The sequence below is a fragment of the Lactuca virosa genome, chromosome 4, assembly GCF_052849685.1.
Source record: "Lactuca virosa cultivar CGN04683 chromosome 4, Lactuca_virosa_CGN04683_v6, whole genome shotgun sequence".
Classification (NCBI taxonomy): Eukaryota; Viridiplantae; Streptophyta; class Magnoliopsida; order Asterales; family Asteraceae; genus Lactuca; species Lactuca virosa.
In genome coordinates, this window is record NC_136429.1 from 35,722,671 (window position 1) to 35,744,046 (window position 21,376).

The 21,376-nt window shown below is 35.9% G+C and overlaps 1 protein-coding gene across 1 annotated transcript; it reads right to left on the reverse strand.

Moving 5' to 3' along the window:
* Window positions 1-18,019: 18,019 nt before the first annotated feature.
* Window positions 18,020-20,118, reverse strand: MAP1C (methionine aminopeptidase 1B). The gene is made up of 9 exons (XM_079041160.1): window positions 19,928-20,118; window positions 19,322-19,641; window positions 19,082-19,243; window positions 18,940-18,981; window positions 18,794-18,865; window positions 18,616-18,695; window positions 18,438-18,535; window positions 18,295-18,342; window positions 18,020-18,206 (listed from the first exon to the last, which is right to left on the reverse strand). Exons 1-9 carry the CDS (start codon window positions 20,037-20,039, stop codon window positions 18,061-18,063), a joined length of 1,080 nt encoding a protein of 359 aa, XP_078897286.1. The 5' UTR covers window positions 20,040-20,118; the 3' UTR covers window positions 18,020-18,060.
* Window positions 20,119-21,376: the final 1,258 nt, after the last annotated feature.

Consider the following 21,376-nt stretch of genomic DNA (forward strand, 5'->3'; position numbering starts at 1 on the left):
GCCTTACTCGACTCGTCGAGTTAACCTTTCACTCGATGGGTTACCACTGATCATGAATCGTGGAGCAACCCGATCCAACTCGTCGAGTCCTCTCATGGACTCGGCGATTTTCCTCCATGGAAATGCTCAATCGACCTTCTGAGGTCAGATCTGTTTCTCTAACTTATAGATCTGACCTTCTCACACCCAAAAGTCATGTAAAGGTCCCATATTTATGTTCATGCATCACACATATCGCTCTATTTGATAAAATAACTCTTAAAATGATAACCTAGACTCAAAATTCTTATGGGTCTGCATAAAGCTGGATGATTGGGACTCTCTGGACCTCTCAAGGTCCAGATCTAATTTCTATTCCTCAATGGGACTCCATATGCTCCATATTCCAACTAAAGAAGGGGTAAAGAAACCCTAGATTCATGAGATTTACTAACCATAAGAAAACATGTAGAGATTTATACCTTAAACAGCAGTTTTGAATGGAATAGAAGTAAATCTGAGCTTCTCCAACAATCTAGCTTGAACACTCTCCTTCTTCCTTGCAAGAATGCACCAAAAATGATGAAAATTAGCTCCCTCTTTCTCTCTATGCTCTCTGGATCGATTAGGGTCTCTCAAGGGAAGTGTAGCCGTAGATGAAGGCCATAAGGTCCTTTAAATAGGTCACAAACCCGGACAATTAGGGATTTCCTCAGCAGCGCTGACTCGGCGAGTCAGATACCCGAATCGTCGAGTCCATTCATTAAACACGTCATCAAAACGCGATTCTTCTCGACAAGTTAAGGCACCAACTCGTCGAGTCACTCCTCATATCTCGAAATGAATACTCAAAATATTATCCCTGGAAATCCGGATGTTACAAATAATACTAGGTTTCGTCGAAGGAAATTATTTTGAAGTAAACAAAGCGATGTCCGAGTACCGAGTCACCACCTTATCAAGTGAGTGCATAGTTACTTTCATCTTACACATAGATATGAAGTATTTAATATAAATTACATGCTATGTGTGAACCTTATCTGTATACTTGCTATGCTGGATGAACAATTTTATACATGTTTTAAATGATTTAAACTGTATATATATTTTATATCTACAAAATATATTGGGTAAACATGGGTAGATGAAATATGAGTCGGATGATGAGGTGAGAGGTGAAATAAACCATGAGGTGAGGGTGAGAGGTGGACGATGTGAGAAGCCTTTTACCCAAATGATGGCCCCGTCATCTAGTAGAGTATGGATCACAACCACGGACTATTCTAGACAGTCCATTGGAACACTAGCAGGCTCGCAATCTGTAGGTGTTGTGAACGATGTGTTCACCGGTGTACTCTAAAAACCCATTGACCTATATCGCGAGTGGATTCTCGAAAACAATACTGTCAATAAAACCGTGGCAGATGCGCCTAAAGGACTCTACCGGCAGAAGCGCCGAATAGAGAACCTCATAACCCCGGCAGATGCGCCTAAAGGACTATACCGACAGATGCTCCCCATAAAGAATGTCACAATTTTGGCAGCTGCGCCTAAGTGATAATATTAGCAGTTGTGCTTGATAGATGTGTCATTAGTAACGATGGATTTCGTGCCTATTCCTTAGGATAATCCTTAGGAATGAATAAACGAGGAATAGCTGATTCTTAGGGTAGATCCTTAAGAGGAAATAAGATAATGGGGATGGGTAATTGGGTTGATTGATTGTTTGATGTTTAAGCATAATAATTAAATTATTGTGGGTTGAAAACCCTATGTACTCACCAGGTTTCCCAACCTGACCCACTCAAGCTTATTTGTATCACAGGTGTCGATATGAAGCTACTTTACACTAAGAGATTTAAAAGAGATGTAGATCACTAGTGTAAATGAATGTAAGTTCTGTTTATGCTTATGTTTATGTATTGACGATGACATCCCAAGGTTTTGAAAATGAATAAAAATACATTTCTTCGGAAATGATTTGATAACGTATTTATCATGTTTTTCTCGGAAAAAATTCCGCAACATTTTTTTTATTAAAAGAGGTACTCTGATTTTTATAAAGCATAAACAAAATCGGTCTTTTCTGGCCGTGAAAATGGGGATGTCACAGTTTGGGCCTAGCTTTGGTCATAGCAGTAGTTGGGCCGTATTGAACCTTCAGAAGCCAGTTAAGGGCCCAAGAATTGGTTTGGGCTTCGAAGGAAAGCCCATTTGAAGATTTCAGGTACTTCAGCTAGCAAAGGGAAGGGCTCGAGTTGATGGCATGGCACACACCACAGTTTTTATTAGCTTGGGAGCTTACTCTGATATTTTATATGAGACAGTTGTATGTTGACAGATTTTATGAGATTTTGAGATACATGTTTGATGATTTTATATTATGATGATAATATTATGGTTGTTAAATGATTTTAAAAACGAAATTTTTGGTCACGATTTTTGGGATGTTTCAATCTCGATCATCACATCTCCACCACCACTATGCTCAAGATTCATGACAACATGATTATGCTACCGACGAACTCATCAAGCAGACTTATGTTCGTCATGAGAAACAAATTCAAAGGCTGGAAAGGAGATTCGGAAAAGGATGAAATGAATATGATTATGAAACAGGTTCTTATCAAGCTAATCCATGCCACTTGGAATATTGTTGATGTTCTAAAAAACAATTTCGATGAGATGATCATAATTATTGATGAAACATTTGCCCATCTTAAATCTCAAGCTCCTACAGCCGAAGCTTACGATGCTCTCTCCAAACAGATCAACATGAGCTTTCAAAGAGTGTTCAAACAGTTGATTGAACTTCAAGGTGAAGCCAAAATTGCATCGAATGCAGGGCCTTCCAATGCAAGAGGGGGAGGAGTTAGTAATAGAGAAATACGGATTCAATGGAAACCTATCTTGAAGTTTGTGCTCCGAGATGAATCGTCTGATGAACAAATACTCAAGGTTGAAACTCTTGAGCCTCTTGAGTTGGGTGATGAAGAAGATGAAGACCTGGTTGAAAATGGGATTTTAGGACTTCAAGCTATCATGGAACGTTCAGAGGAAGTCGAGATATGGAAAAATCAAGACCAATCTAACTTTCGGATGCAGATAAGCTGAAATAGTCCTCAGTTACGTGGTCATCATCTTTAGCAGAAACGTTCATACGAAGTCGAGATATGGAAAAATCAAGACCAATCTAACTTTCGACTCATTCCGAGCTACTCAATCTATGCTTCCACCAATCCCTGCTCCGAGGATCGCTTAAATCGATTTAGGTTCTTCAACCCGGAAACCTGATGATCTCCCTGAAGAGCCTTTGATTCCTCCTTCACCTGAATTTATCATTACCGAGTGTTCAAAAAATCATTTTTGGCATGAGCGAAACTCCACAAGACAAAGTAAAACACATTGCTACCAAATCAGATAGCCCAGTGAAGACGTTGAAAAAGTTTGAGGGCTGGTCTCAAGAGCAAATCGATCAAACTTTGGAAGAAAGCATATGGATTCAAGCACTGAAAGACGATCCGAATCCGATGATAGGCATATCTCCTCTTTTCTGAGAAGGAGTTATTCGCAACATACACTTTGTGCCCTTCATGTATTATGATCTTCCAACACAGGATGCCAGTCAACTTTATCTGCCAATCTCTCCTCACGGTCACTTCTATATCAAGTGCGCTCCTCTTCATCTGAATGATGATCCTCAAATAATCATCAGAATAGAGTGTGAGAGATTGAGAACCTTTTACTCCGTCAACGCACAACCCCAAAAGGAAGTCTGGTCTCGGAAGAGGATTACCAAGATCATTGGATATGGTAACAAGGTTCAGAGCAAGCTTGATCTTAATTGTATGTTGTACATATATTATGTCTCTCGGAATAAAGAATCAACCATCACCACCACGGATACCGACTTTTCCTCAATCAACCGAAATGACATTCTCACCATTGTTGCTCACTTCCGAGATCGTCAATGAAGTGACACGAGCATCAGAGCTTACAATGCTGCAATCAATTTCTTGAAGGAATACATTGCTGAGTTTTGTAGGTCCGACATTGAATTTGCTCACCTGTTCGGAACCGAGAACGTTTTGGAAAAAATCACTACCGAACTCCCTGAAGCACAGATCTTGGCAGAAGGCCCCATTGAAGAACCGTAACTCGGCTATGTCTATCTCAAAAAGAAGACTAACCGAAAAGAATTCTTTAGAGTTCTTTACAAACATCTTGTTCCGAAAATGTAACGCCCGTGTTTCTAGGCTAGGCATTAATATTGATGTAATAGTCTAGGTCAACCTTTATAACTCGTTTTGAAATAATAAAGATATATTATTTGAGTGTTATGTGCTTTATACTTAATTATTATGATTTAATAAATTAAGGATAAAAACAAGCGTCGAAAATAAATGTTAGATAAACCCGATATCTATGAAGAAAGTTGTAGTGGTTGAAACAAGGATTCTGGAGATATAAATAATACTGAAATCTGAGTTATAATGAATAAGTTATGACCTGTCGAAGTTTCGCGATAGAACCGACACTACGCTGTGTGACGTAAAAAGTAAAGTTATGATAAAGTGCTTCTTAGCCTTAACGATCTAAATGAAAGTCGTAGTACAAGTTAAACCAAGAGCGTGCATAAAAAGAATGTCCAAATCTGAATTTGTATGAGGAAGTTATGAATTTTCTAAGATTTGGCATAGCAGTATGCAGCCCGGAATTCGAATTATAGATCGAGCGATTTTTAGCCGACACAACCTAAATGAGAATCGAATATCTTCTTAATAATAGTTCAACGGTAAAAAGACAGACGAAAACGTACGTCGGATGAAGAAGTTATGAATTTTTAACGGACTTTTCCTGTCCCGGCCTTTTAAAATATAACTTTAAAAATAAAGTCAAAATTAGCTGACGGAGTCTAAACGAAAGTTATAGAATATAACTTCACCTACGCGTGGATATAAAGAACGTCAATAACGGAGCACGTACGCGAAAGATATGAATTTTTGAAGTTTCTGACACAAAATTCGAGGCTGGTCCGAAGGAGTCCGCCCAGCGTACTCGTGTACGTGATCCGGAGTCGGTCACCTCCCTACTCCTTCACATGATGGACGTGTGTTGGTAGCTATGACGCGTCCGAAGCTCGGAACCCGAACAGGCGCCACGTCTCGTACGCCCAGCGTAGTGGCTGGTGAAATAGTACGCCCCGCGTACCATGATATTACGCCCAACGTACCGAGGGTCAGGCTCCTACTATAAATAGCAAGCGAAGCCCTCCGAAAATGGTTGCTAATTCTCATACTCTTTCACTCTCTATACCCTTTCTAGCTACTCTAAACCACTCTGAAGCCTAGGGAACCTCCCTAATACCCGAAGCAAGTCCCGAAGCCCAGAAGTCCCCGAGAAAATAAATTTTTCGAGTCGAAACTCTGCCCGCGCAGAGCCTGGTTTTTGAGAAAACATCCCGGTTTCATCGAAAAAGATTGTTTTAAGGGACGAAGTGCTGTCCATTTATCGTCAAGTCATGTGAGTGTATAGTCACTTTCATCTTACACATAGATATGAAGTATTTTATATAAAATACGTGTTATGTGAATATATATTGTTTGTTTATTTGAGATGTATGTTGAATGAATGATTTATACAGGTTTTAAATGATTTATACAGGTATTTGTATTTTATATCTACAAAAATGTTGTGTAAAACATGGGTAGATGAAATAGTTGGTATGTGATGAAAGATGAGTTGGATAAATGAGATGATCGGTGATATAGATCATGAGATGAGGGTGAGGGGTGAAAATGAGAGAAGCCCTTACCCAAACGTTGGCCCCGTCATCTAGCAGAGTATGGATGACAACCATGGACTATTCTAGAGGGTCCGTGGAACACTAGCAGGCTCGCAACCTGTAGGTGTTGTGAACAATATGTTCACCTGGTGTACTCTAAAAACCCATTGACATGTATTGCAGGTGGATTCCCGTGAACAATATTGTCGATAAATGAGAGCTATGGACTTAGCACCTGTTAGATGAACCCTGGCAACTATGAATTTAGTGCCTGTTGTATAAACCCTGGCGATGATGTACTTCGTGCCTATTCCTTAGGATGAATCCTTAGGAATGAGTGATAGATGATCCTAAGGGTAAATCCTTAAGAAATAAAGAAGATAATGGGGATCGGTAATTGGGTTAATTGTTTGATGATAAAACACAATAACTTTATTATTGCGGGATGAAAACCCTATGTACTCACCAGGATTCTCAACCTGACCCACTCAAGTTATTTGTATCATAGGTGTCGATACGAAGCTACGTTACACTGAGAGATTAAAGGAGATGTAAATCACTAGTGTAAATGAATGTAAGTTCTGTTTATGCTTATGTTTTTGTATTAACGATGACATCCCAAAGTTTTAAAATAAATAAAATACATTTCTTCGGAAATGCCTTGATAACATATTTATCAAGTCTTTCTAGGAACAAATTCTGCAACATATTTCTAAAAAAAAATATACTCTGATTTTCAAATAAAGCATAAACAAATCGGTCTTTTCTGGCCATAAAAATGGGGATGTCATAGTTGGTATCAGAACATTAGTTTAAGCGAACTAGGAATTTGTAGGATTTCTAGACTTAAACTTAGAATGCTAAGTGATGATCGTGAGATGAGTGTCTACCATATTCTAGACACGAGCACTAGTATATTTTAGAAAAGATGCCTAAAATGCTTTTATGTGCTAAATGCTATATGTTTGCCATATATGATATTATTTGTTCGGATCTATGGTCTGTTGCCGACCAGATCTGGAAACCTTATGTGTTCAGGATTCTAAGCGTATGACTATGATATTAGAACTAGCATGTAAATGTTTCGGAGTGATAACGAAGATTTAAACGTCTATTAAAAATAAAGATCTAAATTCACCTACTTTGGTGTATAGATCGAAATGGCAAGCACTCAAAGTGGATTCGGAAACGGTAACCCGCAGCTCGAGCCATCACGATGGCAGGGGTACAGGCAATGGTGTGGACGATGTTGGATCAATAGATGGAAGAGACAAAACATTTACTTCAACAAAGTAAGGACGAAGTTACTGTTCCGGTACGCTAGGCACCTACTCTTGGGGAAACTATCTGGGTTGCTAAGTCTATTGAAGAAATGATCAATGACAGGACCACCAACAAGGTTGAAGTTGGCAAGAAGAGGAAATTTGAGGGGTCTTCTAGGTCCAACAAGAGCAACATGTTCTCAAAGTCTGGCAAAAGAGGAGGTAAAGAAAAATGGTGCGGGAAGTGAAAATATAAACACTCTAGAAAGAAGGTGACTTGCTTCAAGTGTGGAAAGTATGGGCATTACGTCGATGAATGTACGTTTCCCAAGAGGGTGTGTTACGGATGTAGGGAATAAGGACATATTTCTAGGGACTGACCGAAGAAAAATGAAGTAGCAAGGCCAAGCGCACCGCCAACGCCAAAGGAATTTCAGAATATCCTCGACGAAGAAAATAACAACGCTAGGAATTAGAAGTAAAGACTTGATATCCGAAGATCAAGTTATGAAGTAGCAATGTGAATAGTAAAATGTGGTGTAGCATATTAGAGGCATAGTATAGGGTAAACTTGAACCTCTGTGTTATCGTTTTAAGAAATAATATAAACCCTGGTTTTGTTATCTGATGTATTGAATGACTATGTGAAATTCTTGTATGGTGACTTAGAGAACTGCGTGACAATACTTGGGATGAGTATGAGTAGGTGTGAATGGTAGTAGAGGCCTATACTACCGGAAGCACATGACTCGCACTTGGATCAGGGAAAGTCACGAGGTTACGAAGGAGCAAGTAATTGATTATGTTTTGTTCTAGTCTGTCGTTACCATCGTTTCGGTAATGACTAAGATGATGATTGTTATTCTGACCCAAGAGGTTATATCGAATCGAGTCCGACTAAGATGAGTTAGTCATGTGGTTCAGAGAACCAAGTCTGATGTAGTATCTCACTCAAACGGGAAGATTGAAGTATCCCAATCATTATTAAAGTAAGAGGCTTGTAGTTAGAAGTACTACATGTTAGAATGTGATCACATTGTAACACGAAGGAAGGTATATTATGTTCAGAAACTCGACTCTAAAAGACTTGAGTCTAAGCAGTACATAATACGATGAGAGGTCATTAGAACATGACCCATCAGTCTACCATGGTAATCGAAGGAAAGAACTTATCTTAAGTTTGTTAAAAAGAAGGAGGAGTCTCCAATAAAGATCGATATTGTGACTTGAAGGTCACAATTGAAAGTTCAACATGGGATAGGGAGCGGGTGCAAGATCGAGCATCGCGTGCATGCAAGAATTCCAAAAGTAGATACTCATTCGAAGGAAACATAATAGTTACGACTATTTCCTAGGATGAAGAGATAACGTATGGAGTCATTATACAAGCCATGTCTTGTTAGTGTTTCCGAGAACGGAGTTGAAGACTTCGTAGTCTGTAGCGACGCATCTGGAACTGGGTTGGTTTGTGTTCTAACCCAAAAGGATAAGGTGATAGCACATGCATCGAATTGAAAGAACATGAAAAGAACTACCCCACTCATGATCTGGACTTGGCAGCGGTAGTATTCGCCCTAAAGATATGGAGGCATTATCTTTATGGCACAAAATGCAAACTTTTCACTGATCATAAGAGTTTTTAATATCTCTTTAATCAGAAGGAATTGAATATGAGACAACAACGCTGGCTAGAGTTGCTTAAGGATTACGATTGTGAGATACTTTATCTCCCTGGTAAAGCAAATGTCGTAGCTGATGCTTTAAGCCGAAAAGTAAGCCTTGAAAGGAAAAGGCCAAGAGCATTAAGAATTGAAGTTGTCTCAATAATTGTGGAAAGCATCAAGAAAGCTCAAAAAAGAAGCTTTAAAGAAAAATGACCGAAAGGAAGAACGTTTGGGCAAAACGTTAGTGTTCGATACAAACGGTCAAGGACTGAAGGTATTCCAAGATAGGATTTGGGTACCTAAGACGGGAGGAATAAGAGATCTCCTGATGGAAGAAGCTCACAAGACCATGTACTCGATTCATCTCGACAGCACGAAAATGTATAGGGATCTAAAACCCTACTACTGGTGGCCGACGATGAAGCTAGATGTTGCAAAGTATGTGGTCGGGTGTGTGACGTGTGCGAGAGTTAAGGCACAACATCAGAAACAATATGAGAGTTTAGAACCTTTACTTGTTCCCATGGGTAAATGGGAAGACATCACCATGAATTTTATGACTAAGCTGCCCAGAACAAAGGACAATCACGACATGATGTGGGTGGTCGTTGATCTTTTTACTAAAAGTGCACACTTCATAGCAGCCAATGAAAAATGGTCAATGGATAAACTTTCAAATGCTTACGTGAAGGAGATAGTAAGACTTCACGGTGTTCCTTTAAATATTGTATCAAATCGTGATAGTCGTTTCATGTCAAGGTTTCGGAGAAGTCTACAAGAGGAATTGGGAACGAAATTGTGTCTAAGTACAGCCTACCATCCGCAAACCGATGGTCAGTGCGAACGAACGATTCAAACATTGGAGGATATGCTAAGAGCATGTACCCTGGAATTCCAAGGTAACTAGGATGAACATTTACCTTTGGTAGAATTTTCCTACAATAATAGTTTCCACTCGAGCATCAAGATGGAACCTTATCAAGCTTTGTATGGATAAAAGTGTCGAACGCCGTCATGTTGGCTTGAAGCTGTAGAAAAGCAGTTTATGGGACCTGAGATAGTCCATCAGACTGCTGAAAAGCTGAATAGTGATTAGGGAAAAGATGTTAGCAGCTCAGAATCATCAAAAGAGCTATGCTGACAAGAAAAGACAACCGATAACATTCGAAGTTGGAGATTCGGTTTTACTTAAAGTCTCACCGTGGAAGGGACTTATAAGATTTGGTAAAAGGGGAAAGTTGAGTCCAAGGTTTATTGGACCATTTAAAGTTCTTCAGAGGATTGGGAACCAAGCTTACAAGCTAGAACTAGATGGTATTCATAACACTTTCAACGTGTGTTATTTGAGGAAGTTCACGGGAGAAGTTCCCGACATAATTCCAATTTTTGAATTAAGGTTGGATGAAAGCAGGAGGTTAATTGAAGAACCAGAGGCAATTGTTGACCGTAAGACTAAGAAGTTGCGACGCAAGATGGTCGATTTAGTGCTTGTGCGATGGAAACATACGAATGGGCCAAATCTCACATTGGAAACGGAGAGTGACATGATGAGTCGCTATCCGCATTTGTTTGCTGATGTATGATTCCAGGGACGGAATCATCCTAAGGGGGGGAGAATGGCAACGCCTGTGTTTCTAGGCTAGGCATTAATAATGATGTAATAGTCTAGGTTAAACTTTGTAACTCGTTTTGAAATAATAAAGATATATTATTTGAGTGTTATGTGCTTTATACTTAATTATTATGATTTAATAAATTAAGGATAAAAATAAGCGTCGAAAATAAATGTTAGATAAACTCGATATCTATGAAGAAAATTTTAGTGGTTGAAACAAGGATTCCGTAGATATAAAGAATACCGAAATTCGAGTTATAACGAAGAAGTTAGGACTTGTCGAAGTTTCGCGACAGAACCGGCACGCCGCTGTGTGATGTAAAAAGTAAATTTACGATAAAGTGCTTTTTAGCCTTAGCGATCTAAATGAAAGTCGTAGTACACGTTAAACCGAGAGCGTGCATAAAAAGAATGTCCAAATCTGAATTCGTATGAGGAAGTTATGAATTTTCTAAGATTTGGCATAGCAATATGCACCCCGGAATTCGAGTTATAGATCGAGTGATTTTTAGCCGATACAACCTAAACGAGAATCGAAGATCTTGTTAATAGTAGTTCAACGGTAAAAAGACAGATGAAAACGGACGTCGGATAAAGAAGTTATGAATTTTTAACGGACTTTTCCAGTCCTGGCCTGTTAAAATATAACTTTAAAAATAAATTCAAAATTAGTCGATGGAGTCTAAACGAAAGTTGTAGACTATAATTTCACCTACGCGTGGATATAAAGAACGTAAAAAACGGAGCATGTATGTGAAAGATATGAGCTTTTGAAGTTTCTGACACAAACTTCGAAGCTGGTCCGAAGGAGTACGACCAGCGTACTCGTGTACGTGATCCATAGTCGGTCACCCCCTACTCCTTCGCATGATGGACGCGTGTTGGTAGCTATGACGCGTCCGAAGCTCGGAACCCGATCAGGCTCCACGTCTCGTACGCCCAGCGTACCGAAGTTACGCCCATCGTAGTGGCTGGTGAAATAGTACGCCCCGTGTACCATGATATTACGCCCATCGTACTGAGGGTCAGGCTCCTACTATAAATAGCAAGCGAAGCCCTCTGGAAATGGTTGCTAATTCTCATACTCTTTCACTCTCTATACCCTCTCTAGCTACTCTAAACCACCCCGAAGCCTAGGGAACCTCCCTAATACCCGAAGCAAGTCCCGAAGCCCCGAAGTCCCCAAGAAAATAAATTATTCGAGTCGAAACTCTGCCCGCGCAGAGCCCGGTTTTTGAGAAAACATCTTGGTTTCATCGAAAAAGATTGTTTTAAGGGACGAAGTGATGTCCATTTATCGTCAAATCATGTGAGTGTATAGTCACTTTCATCTTACACATAGATATGAAGTATTTTATATAAAATACGTGCTATGTGAATATATATTGTTTGTTTATTTGAGATGGATGTTGAATGAATGATTTATACAGGTTTTAAATGATTTAAACGGTATATGTATTTTATATCTACAAAAATGTTGGGTAAAACATGGGTAGATGAAATAGTTGGTATGTGATGAAAGATGAGTTGGATAAATGAGATGATTGGTGATATAGATCATAAGATGAGGGTGAGGGGTGAAAAATGAGAGAAGCCCTTACCCAAACGTTGGCCCCGTCATCTAGCAGAGTATGGATGACTACCATGGACTATTCTAGATGGTCCGTGGAACACTAGCAGGCTTGCAACCTTTAGGTGTTGTGAACAATATGTTCACCTGGTGTACTCTAAAAACCCATTGACATGTATTGCAGGTGGATTCCCGTGAATAATACTGTCGATAAATGAGAGCTATGGACTTAGCACCTGTTAGATGAACCCTGGCAACTATGAATTTAGTGCCTGTTGTATAAACCCTGACGACGATGTACTTCTTGCCTATTCCTTAGGATGAATCCTTAGGAATGAGTGATAGATGATTCTTAGAGTAAATCCTTGTGAAATAAAGAAGATAATGGGGATGGGCAATTGGGTTAATTGTTTGATGATAAAACACAATAACTTTATTATTGTGGGTTGAAAACCCTATGTACTCACCAGGTTTCCCAACCTGGCCCACTCAAGTTATTTGTATCACAGGTGTCGATACGAAGCTACGTTACACTGAGAGATTAAAGGAGATGTAAATCACTAGTGTAAATGAATGTAAGTTCTGTTTATGCTTATGTTTTTGTATTAACGATGACATCCCAAAGTTTTAAAATAAATAAAATACATTTCTTCAGAAATGCCTTGATAACATATTTATCAAGTTTTTCTAGGAACAAATTCTGCAACATATTTCTAAAAAAAATATACTCTGATTTTCAAATAAAGCATAAACAAATCGGTCTTTTCTGGCCATAAAAATGGGGATGTCATAGTTGGTATCAGAACATTAGTTTAAGCCAACTAGGAATTTGTAGGATTTCTAGACTTAAACTTAGAATGCTAAGTGATGATCGTGAGATGAGTGTCTACCATATTCTAGACACGAGCACTAGTATATTTTAGGAAATATGCCTAAAATGCTTTTATGTGCTAAATGCTATATGTTTGCCATATATGATATTATTTGTTCGGATCTATGGTCTGTTGCCGACCAGATCTGGAAACCTTATGTGTTCAGGATTCTAAGCGTATGACTATGATATTAGAACTAGCATGTAAATGTTTCGGAGTGATAACGAAGATTTAAACGTCTATTAAAAATAAAGATCTAAATTCACCTACTTTGGTGTATAGATCGAAATGGCAAGCACTCAAAGTGGATTCGGAAATGCCTTGATAACATATTTATCAAGTTTTTCTGGGAACAAATTCCACAACATATTTCTAAAAAAAATATACTCTGATTTTCAAATAAAGCATAAACAAATCGGACTTTTTTTGCCGTAAAAATAGGGATGTCATAGACAAAGATCCTTTAGAAGTTCGTTTTCAATGCTACAAAAAGTGATTCTCCTGAGCATGTCAAGAAGAAGTTCATCGAACATCTCATGTGGTACTTAGAAGTCTGAAGTTGGCTCCAAAGTGCCTATCTCTTTGTGTTTGATGATGCAAAGTAAGGATTTGTTTGATTGCTAAGTTCACTTAAGGGGAGATTGTTGTTACATGAAAGCGAACCTCTAGCAATCCAAAGCCAAACCAGAACCGAAGTCCAAGTGCATTCCGAAATGTGAAGGGTTCCGAAGTCAAGCTTCTTCCGAGATGAAGACTTATCCGAGACATTCCTAGTTTTCAGTGTTATTGAGTATGTACAAGCATTTAATGCTTCTTGTCATTTGGTACTTATTTGATTATACACTTCATGGGACAAAATCGAGTAAATCTTGTGTGTCAGCTTTTTGACTTCTCAGGTTTACATTCTCCATGTACGTCTTGTATTTTGTCTTTTTGTCACTCGTTGGCTATTTAAGGAGATGAGTTTTCCATGCATTATAACCTTTTGAAGCAATATTCTCTTTCACATAAAATACTAAGTATCTTGCAAGTCAAATCTTTTTCTCCATCATTCTCATTGTTCTTTAGTTATCTTTACTTAGTTCATACTCATTTTATCTTACTTGAATATTTTGTTGAATACTTTTTTGATCTTCTTACTTCGAGACAAGACTGGTTTTACCATACTTGACTTGACCTATATATTAGCAGCAGACATTGATCTTCAGTTAATTCAAAGTTTGAGTTTTCAAACCTTGTCTGTGCACTAAGGTGCTGTTTGTTTTTTTAAAGCAAAAAATTTATGAAGTCTGCAGACCACCTCTACAACCCTCTGCAGAATAAGAGGTGGACCAAACGGCTGCAGACTATAATAAGAAGCGTGTTTGTTTTTTAACATCTGCATGTCGATGCAAATGTTAAAAAATTAAAATAAACTGATTTTATATACCAGAAATAGTTTTTTAATACCGGAAATTTAATAATGTATGACATTTCAGCAAGAATTTATGATATTTCAACAAAAAAAAATAATGATATTTCAACAAAATAAAAATATATTTCAGCAAGAAATTATCATTATTCAATATAAAAATAAATGAAAATAATAATTCAGCAAGAATAAACAAAAAAAATGTGAAACAAGAATTCAGCAACATATAATCAAAGATTTCAGCAAGAAAAAAAAAAGAGGTTGGAAGAGACAATACAAGTGCTGCCCGAAACAGAACACGCATAGAGGATTTTCACTCTGAAGACTTCTAAAAAACAAAACAGTTGCGATATGAAACGTGTTGCGCGTGTGTTGTGTCGCGCAGCAATAAGATGTCTGAAGATGTTTTTTACAAAAAACAAACAACACCTAAGTTGTGCACTTTCACGTCTAATAGTGGTACTACAGATGATGCCATGGAGTCGCCACACAAGGCTCAGATACCTTACAAAAAAACCAACGGATATGTTGGCAATGATCAATAATTTCTAGTATTTAAATTTAATATATATTCTTGTTTTTTTAAAGAGTAAATACCATACTCCATATCAAACGTTTTACACCACCACAATACATTGAATTCATACAAACATAATTTTTTATACTTTAAAAAATGAATCCAAACAACCCTCCGGTAAAAAAAATCGCATGCTAGTGGTCCAAGAAAACCGATTGTAAATGTTATTCCTTTGGATCCGTCGGTTTATCGACCATAACTTGATGTCTTTATAATTTCTCCCCAACCACGACCCCAACCCCAACACTTTCACTACCAACATAAACCACAACAATATTACACTATGCAATCCCTTAACCCAACATTATTATAAAATTTTCTCCTCTCTCCGAGTACGTTCAAGGAAGCCAACCCCAACACCAGAATTCGAATTTGTTCGGGAACCAAACCGGAACCGAAACCCGAATTTATTTAGGAAACCCAAACGGAACCATCCAACCCCAAAAGACGAGAATAAGAAAAGGAAAAAGCAACAGTTAGAAAAGAAAAAGTGGTCGCTCAACAATGGTCACCGGAAAAAGTGAAACAATTAGCGGAATCATGAGTCAATATTTTGGAGGATCCCGTAACTGAAAATACGTAAAAAGAAGATCATTTTTGGTGACGCATTACAAAGCGATTACACATCATTTTGGGTTGTGACGAGTATCGTACAAAAGACCAATGTACTAGCAAGTTTCGCGAAATGATAAAATAATTACAGAATTAAACGGGACGTACAACAACTTGCTAACTCAACGAAAAAGCGGAGAAAGGGATATAACTATTTTCGAGACGACGTTTTAAAATTTTCAAATTGATAACAATAGGAGGTCATTCAAATTTATCGATGTTTGGAAATTTTTAGCCACGTCCCCAAAATGAGTAAAAGAATATGGTAGCAAAGAAGGGGGTTCGAAAAGAACCAAAGTTTTCGAGACATGTGACACTACTTCATCGGATGGTCATTTTTGGGTTGATTTCAACGGAGAGGATGAGCTCGAACTCGAAGAGGTAGTCCGCGCGATAGGTTAAGATAAGGCGAAAAAGAGAAGGTTTTCGTCTAATGCATCGCGAGTCAAAAGAAGAGATGACGTGCGGAAGGTGGAAAATAAACTTTATAATTTGAATTTCAAAACTCTTTTGCAATTCGAAATGGAGAAATTGGACAAGAAGAGAAGCAAAAACCCCGAGAAGAAAAACAAAACACTCTCACCTGAAACGAGCTCGAGATGGTTTTGAGAACTAGAGAGGAAATTATGAAAAAATATTTCAACCAGACTAATGTTTAGTGTTTTTATTTAATTTTCGTTTTTAGGTATGTAATCGTTTCTAATTAAATTAATGTAATATTTCTCTTATTATTATTATAAATATGTATTTTAAATATTTATATAATTATTAAATTACTTTTTAAAAAAAATATGGTGAGGTATTGTACAATTTCCTATCATTTTTTTGAAGGGAAATCTTCAGAAAATTCCTAAAATTTTACCCTAATTTACGAAAATGTCTCAAACTAAAATTTATTTACGAAAAAACATGAATTACCAGTAAAATTGACGATTTAACCCAAATTTCCCGGTTTACCGGTTTCATTACTTACCTGTTTCATTAAAGTTCTATTATTTTATCATAATTTACGAATAAGTCTCAAACTAAAATTTAATGATGATTTAGCCATTTTTTGCATGTAACATATATTTTACTGGTTTCATTGCTGACTTGGACGTCTAGTCATTAAATGAGTTAATGAGATGGATATGTTGGGTTATATAATACTATGTTTACCATAAAATTTGATATCTTGATATACTGTACATTTTCTTGGAGTATAAAATGCATCCAACGAAGACTGCAATAATTACATAAACTAGCAACAACTGCGTCATTTTTTATGTTTGTAAGAAATTTCAAATTGTCTATCTAACCTTATGTAACTCAATATATTCATCTCATCAAACATTAACTCATTTTCTACCATTTTTTTCCTGGAAATACACATTTTATTGGTTTCATTGTTGACCTAGATACATAGTCATAAATGATCCGATGAGATAAATATCAAATTTTACAGTAAATGTAGCATTATATAACCCATCTTATCCATCTTATCAGCAAATTTAATGACTAGGTGTCTAAATCAACAATGAAACCGATAAAATGTATATTGCATGGAAAAAAAGGCTAAATCATCACCAAATTTTAGTTTGGGACTTATTCGTAGATTAAGGTAAAATAATGAGACTTTAATAAAACAGGTAAATAATGAAACCGATAAACCATGAAAAATGGGTCAAATCGTCATTTTTACCGGTAATTCATGTTTTTTCTTAAACAAATTTTAGTTTTTGACTTTTTCGTAAATTAGGGTAAAATTTTAGGATTTTTCTACAGATTTCCCTTTTTGTAAATTAAGCAGAGGATGAAAAGAAAATGATGTGACACAAGACAAAAATATAGTAAAATGAGATACCAAACACAACAGCCTTATATATAGCCTTATATATAGAAAGATCTCTCTAAGGCCTAATGTATACTCTTATTTCATATTCATTTGTTCTGAGTTGTCATCTTATTTTCCCCCTACTATTCTTTCACTCTTCAAAATCCAATAAATGATCACCTTTCATTCCACGTCCCTTTTTTTTTAAATATATATTTTATACAAAATATATACTTTTTTGTAGTGAAATAAAAACCAAAAATTTTATATTTTTTTATAATTTTTTAATATATATAATTTAATAAAAACTGAAAAAGAAAAAAATAAATAACAAAGTTGAGAAAAAGAGAGCGAGTGGAAACTCCGTACGCAGGGAAACCGATACCTAACCGCATCCAGGATGTATTGTTCCTTTGATGCCTATCCTAGTTAGTAAACCACAAAATGAAGACATTTATACTGTTTGGAAGGTGATTTGCAAAAAATTTGACACCTGGCAAGGCATTGCAATTGTATTTGAGAGATCCACTAATGGAAGCTCTAAATCCTCTCCTCTCTTTATAATTATTTCGACACTTGGCACTTAATTTTAAATTTTCCCCAAATTTACCTCATTTCCTATTTTTAATCATTCTATTTAAACTGTAAAACCACGCGATTTCATTAATCACGTAATTAGTTAGCTTTTTAAATTCAGCAATTTCCAATCAATTTCTATTTCTGGTGATTTGGAAATACCTACCAAATTTAGACCCACAATATAAAACATATTGAATGTATGATATATATATATATATATATATATATATATATATATATATATATATATATATATATATATATATATATATAACTTAACTTATACAAAAACATTAATTAACAAAATCATGTCAAAATCTTCTAACACTTTGTCAAGATTTCCGCACCAGTTCTTGTGATTAAAATAGTGTGCTCAAATTGAGCTGCAGGGCTTCCATCCTTTGTTAAGGTAGTCCAATTATCTTCCCATGTAACACACTCTGTTCTTCCAAGTGTAAGAATTGGTTCTACACAAAATAACAACATACTTTCCTTAATTCCAAATTTTTTTATTAATCTTTATTTTTCATCAGAATCAATCAATTAATTAATTACCAATAGTAAATGTTTGGCCTTCAACCATGCTACCAGGCTTCTCATTTCCTACATAAAAAAATAAACCATAGTTTCAAAAATATAAAAAATACATGGTTAGGTTTTAGAAAAATAAATAAAATAAAAAAATAAAAATAACATACGGTGATGAAATATAAGTGGCTCTGAATGAAATACAGTTCCCACACCATGTCCCACAAAACGCTCCACAACACCATAGCCAAATTTTTCCGCATGTTCACTGTGAGAATCATGTAAAACTAAATTTTATAAAAAAAAAAAAATTATACTATTTGTTTTATATACATTTAAAGTAATTACCTAATTCTTTTCCCAATTTTTCTAAAAAGAGCACCATCTTTGCAAACAGAAATGCCTCTCTCCAAGCACTCTTCAGTAACCTGTCATCAATGGAGAAATGAAATTGAAAAAACTAAAAAATAAAAATAAAAATTCCATTAATTCTAATAATCTTTATCAATTTTAATGTGAGGTGTACCTTCACAAGTCGTTTTGTGGCTTCATCAACATTTCCACATAAAAATGTCTTTGAGGTATCACCATGATAACCCTAATAAAAAAGATACATCAAAAACATATAATATTTCTATAACAAAAAAAAAAAAAAAAATATGATAATCTTACATTTAAGTAAACTGTGACATCAATATTTATAATATCTCCATCCTGCATAAAAGAGATAATACCTATTAAGTCTATAACTATAAGCCAATGTGTATTGAAGAACAATATGAAGAACAATATGTGCTAAAGGATGGAATGGAACCAGCAATTGACGGGAATCAGGTATTCCATGACACATACACTCATTAACTGAAGTGCAAACACTTTTTGGGAATCCGCCATAGCCAAGAGGTGAAGGGTAAGCACCATTGTCTATAATCATTTGGTGAACTGCTTTATCAATCTCGTTAGTTGTCACTGATGGCTGGTAGATTACAGAATTTCATGAATTTGAAGATTATTTGAAGTGGATATGAAGATTAGGTTAAGTTCAAGTTCTTACCCTAACTAAAGTTCCAGCGTGCTCAAGAACCCTAGCAGCGAGCTCACAAGCAGCTCTCATGCGAGCAATGCCTTCTTCATCGTGAATTTGGAACTCACTTGAAATCTCTGGTAACAATTTTGTGCTTACGTAAGGAGGCTTCAGTATGTGATCAGGAACAGGAAGACGTGGTGATACCTTTAGTCGCCTTAAAGGTGTTCTTCGTTTAATTGGTGTTGAAGTTTGTTGCTCACGTGCCCTTCGTATTCTCATGGCTTCCTCTAATCCTGATAATCTCTTCGCCAAAACCATGAATCGTTTTCTACCGTTGAAATCGTTACCTGAAATTGCGAATCATACAGCCAAAACATTTGATTAAGGGGATTTCAAACATGAAATTAGGTCTCATTTAATGCAAACAGATTCCAACTACGCTATGCTTAATCAGTTAGTTTCCTTTCAAATTTTGAAAGAATTCGACATTATCATAGGAAGGGTTATGGTGGAATTCATTAAAGGAAAAGCACAAAAACGTATGATTAGTTTCGGATTGAAGAAGAAAAGAAACACAGTACAAGATTGAGTAGAGATATCAGATATGCAAGTAGTAGTTATTGTGTAAGTTACCGGAGATTGATGGGGAGAAGGCGAGCGTAGCCCTTGAGAAAAGAGAAGAACATGAAGAGGACAAGTTTTCTCCATGGAAACAAGATGAAACTGAAGCAGCAACCGAAGCCATTGCAGTTGAAGCTTCTTGTTTCTTGAAACTGCAATTGGAAAACCAAAAGAGGATAAAATATTTTTGAAATTAAAAACCAAAAAGGTTCAACCCCAAAAATTTACGACCTTAAGCCTTTAACAACATGAACAATTGGGCTAGCTCATCTTCATATTAGGATTTGGGCCAGAATTTAAGCTTCACTAGAAGTTTGAATTTTTGATTTTGGGTCATATAGAACAACGTGGTTTGTATCTTTTGTAATAAACTGTAAATTTGGAAGTTTAATTCAAGTGTTTTTATTAGTGATTTGTGACTTTGGTGATCAAATTAGAAATTGAATTAAATGTGGGTGTAAACTAAACTTAAACCGTAAAACTTATTTTGTTGTTTGGGTATTGAGCCTATAAAACTAAACTAAGTGATTTTTTTTTATTGTGATGAATTTAGGTGTTTGGAATTGTTTATTTAAAATAGCATGTATTTATTTAAAGTGTTTGTTAATTTAAGCAGTAAGTTTCAAAAAAATGTGCTTGGTAACTAATGTTGTATCAAAACATAATAAATTAAAAATGCGTTTTCTATATAACATACCAAGAGAAAAAATATTTTAACATTTCTACAGAAATTTTGGCAAAACGTTTGTGTGATATATATATATATATATATATATATATATATATATATATATATATATATATATATATATATATATATATATTGGAGAAAGTGGCCCATGTCTCGACACATTTATTCACCTTTGTGTAATATTACATATACAATATCCAACAAATCCATACCATAAACAAAATGTATACATCTAACTATGTTCAAAACTCTCAACAATACTACACAACTTGCAACCCAATGGACACTACAAATACTTACCTCTAAACAAGAACTACTTTGACACTTGCCTAAAAATCAACAAGAAGCATTTAGCTTAAAATATTTACATACCTCTTAACGTTATCCATCTTAAATAGTATAATTTCTAGTAGACTAATTACTAGAAAATCATATGATTTCTAGATAACAAATGGTATAATAATCACAATAACTTCTAGTAAATAAGACGCTACAATATACAACACGAATGCAATGTAACATAATGCATATAACCTTATCCTACCTGTCCAACTAACTCGACTAATTCAATATATCTTACCATTAGTCCAAATTATATTGAATAAAAGATTCATGATTAAACAAAACCTTTTAAATATCACAACAGAATGTAGCTCCCAATATTAAGTGGAGTTTCATGATATTCATCTCTTTATATATTTAGAACTCTTCATTATTATACTCTATAATAGCTTTTACATGAGTTAATTATTTTTCATAATACTTTAGCT

Bases quoted from the DNA above. Each gene is read 5' to 3' on its own strand.
- MAP1C (XM_079041160.1), bottom strand. From the start codon at position 20,039: ATGGCTTCGGTTGCTGCTTCAGTTTCATCTTGTTTCCATGGAGAAAAC. The intron at 19,244-19,321 runs GTAAGAACTTGA...GTAATCTACCAG, and splicing joins ACGCTGGAACTTTAGTTAGG to CCATCAGTGACAACTAACGA. The intron at 18,343-18,437 runs GTATGTTATTTT...TTTTTTATGTAG, and splicing joins GCCACTTATATTTCATCACC to GAAATGAGAAGCCTGGTAGC.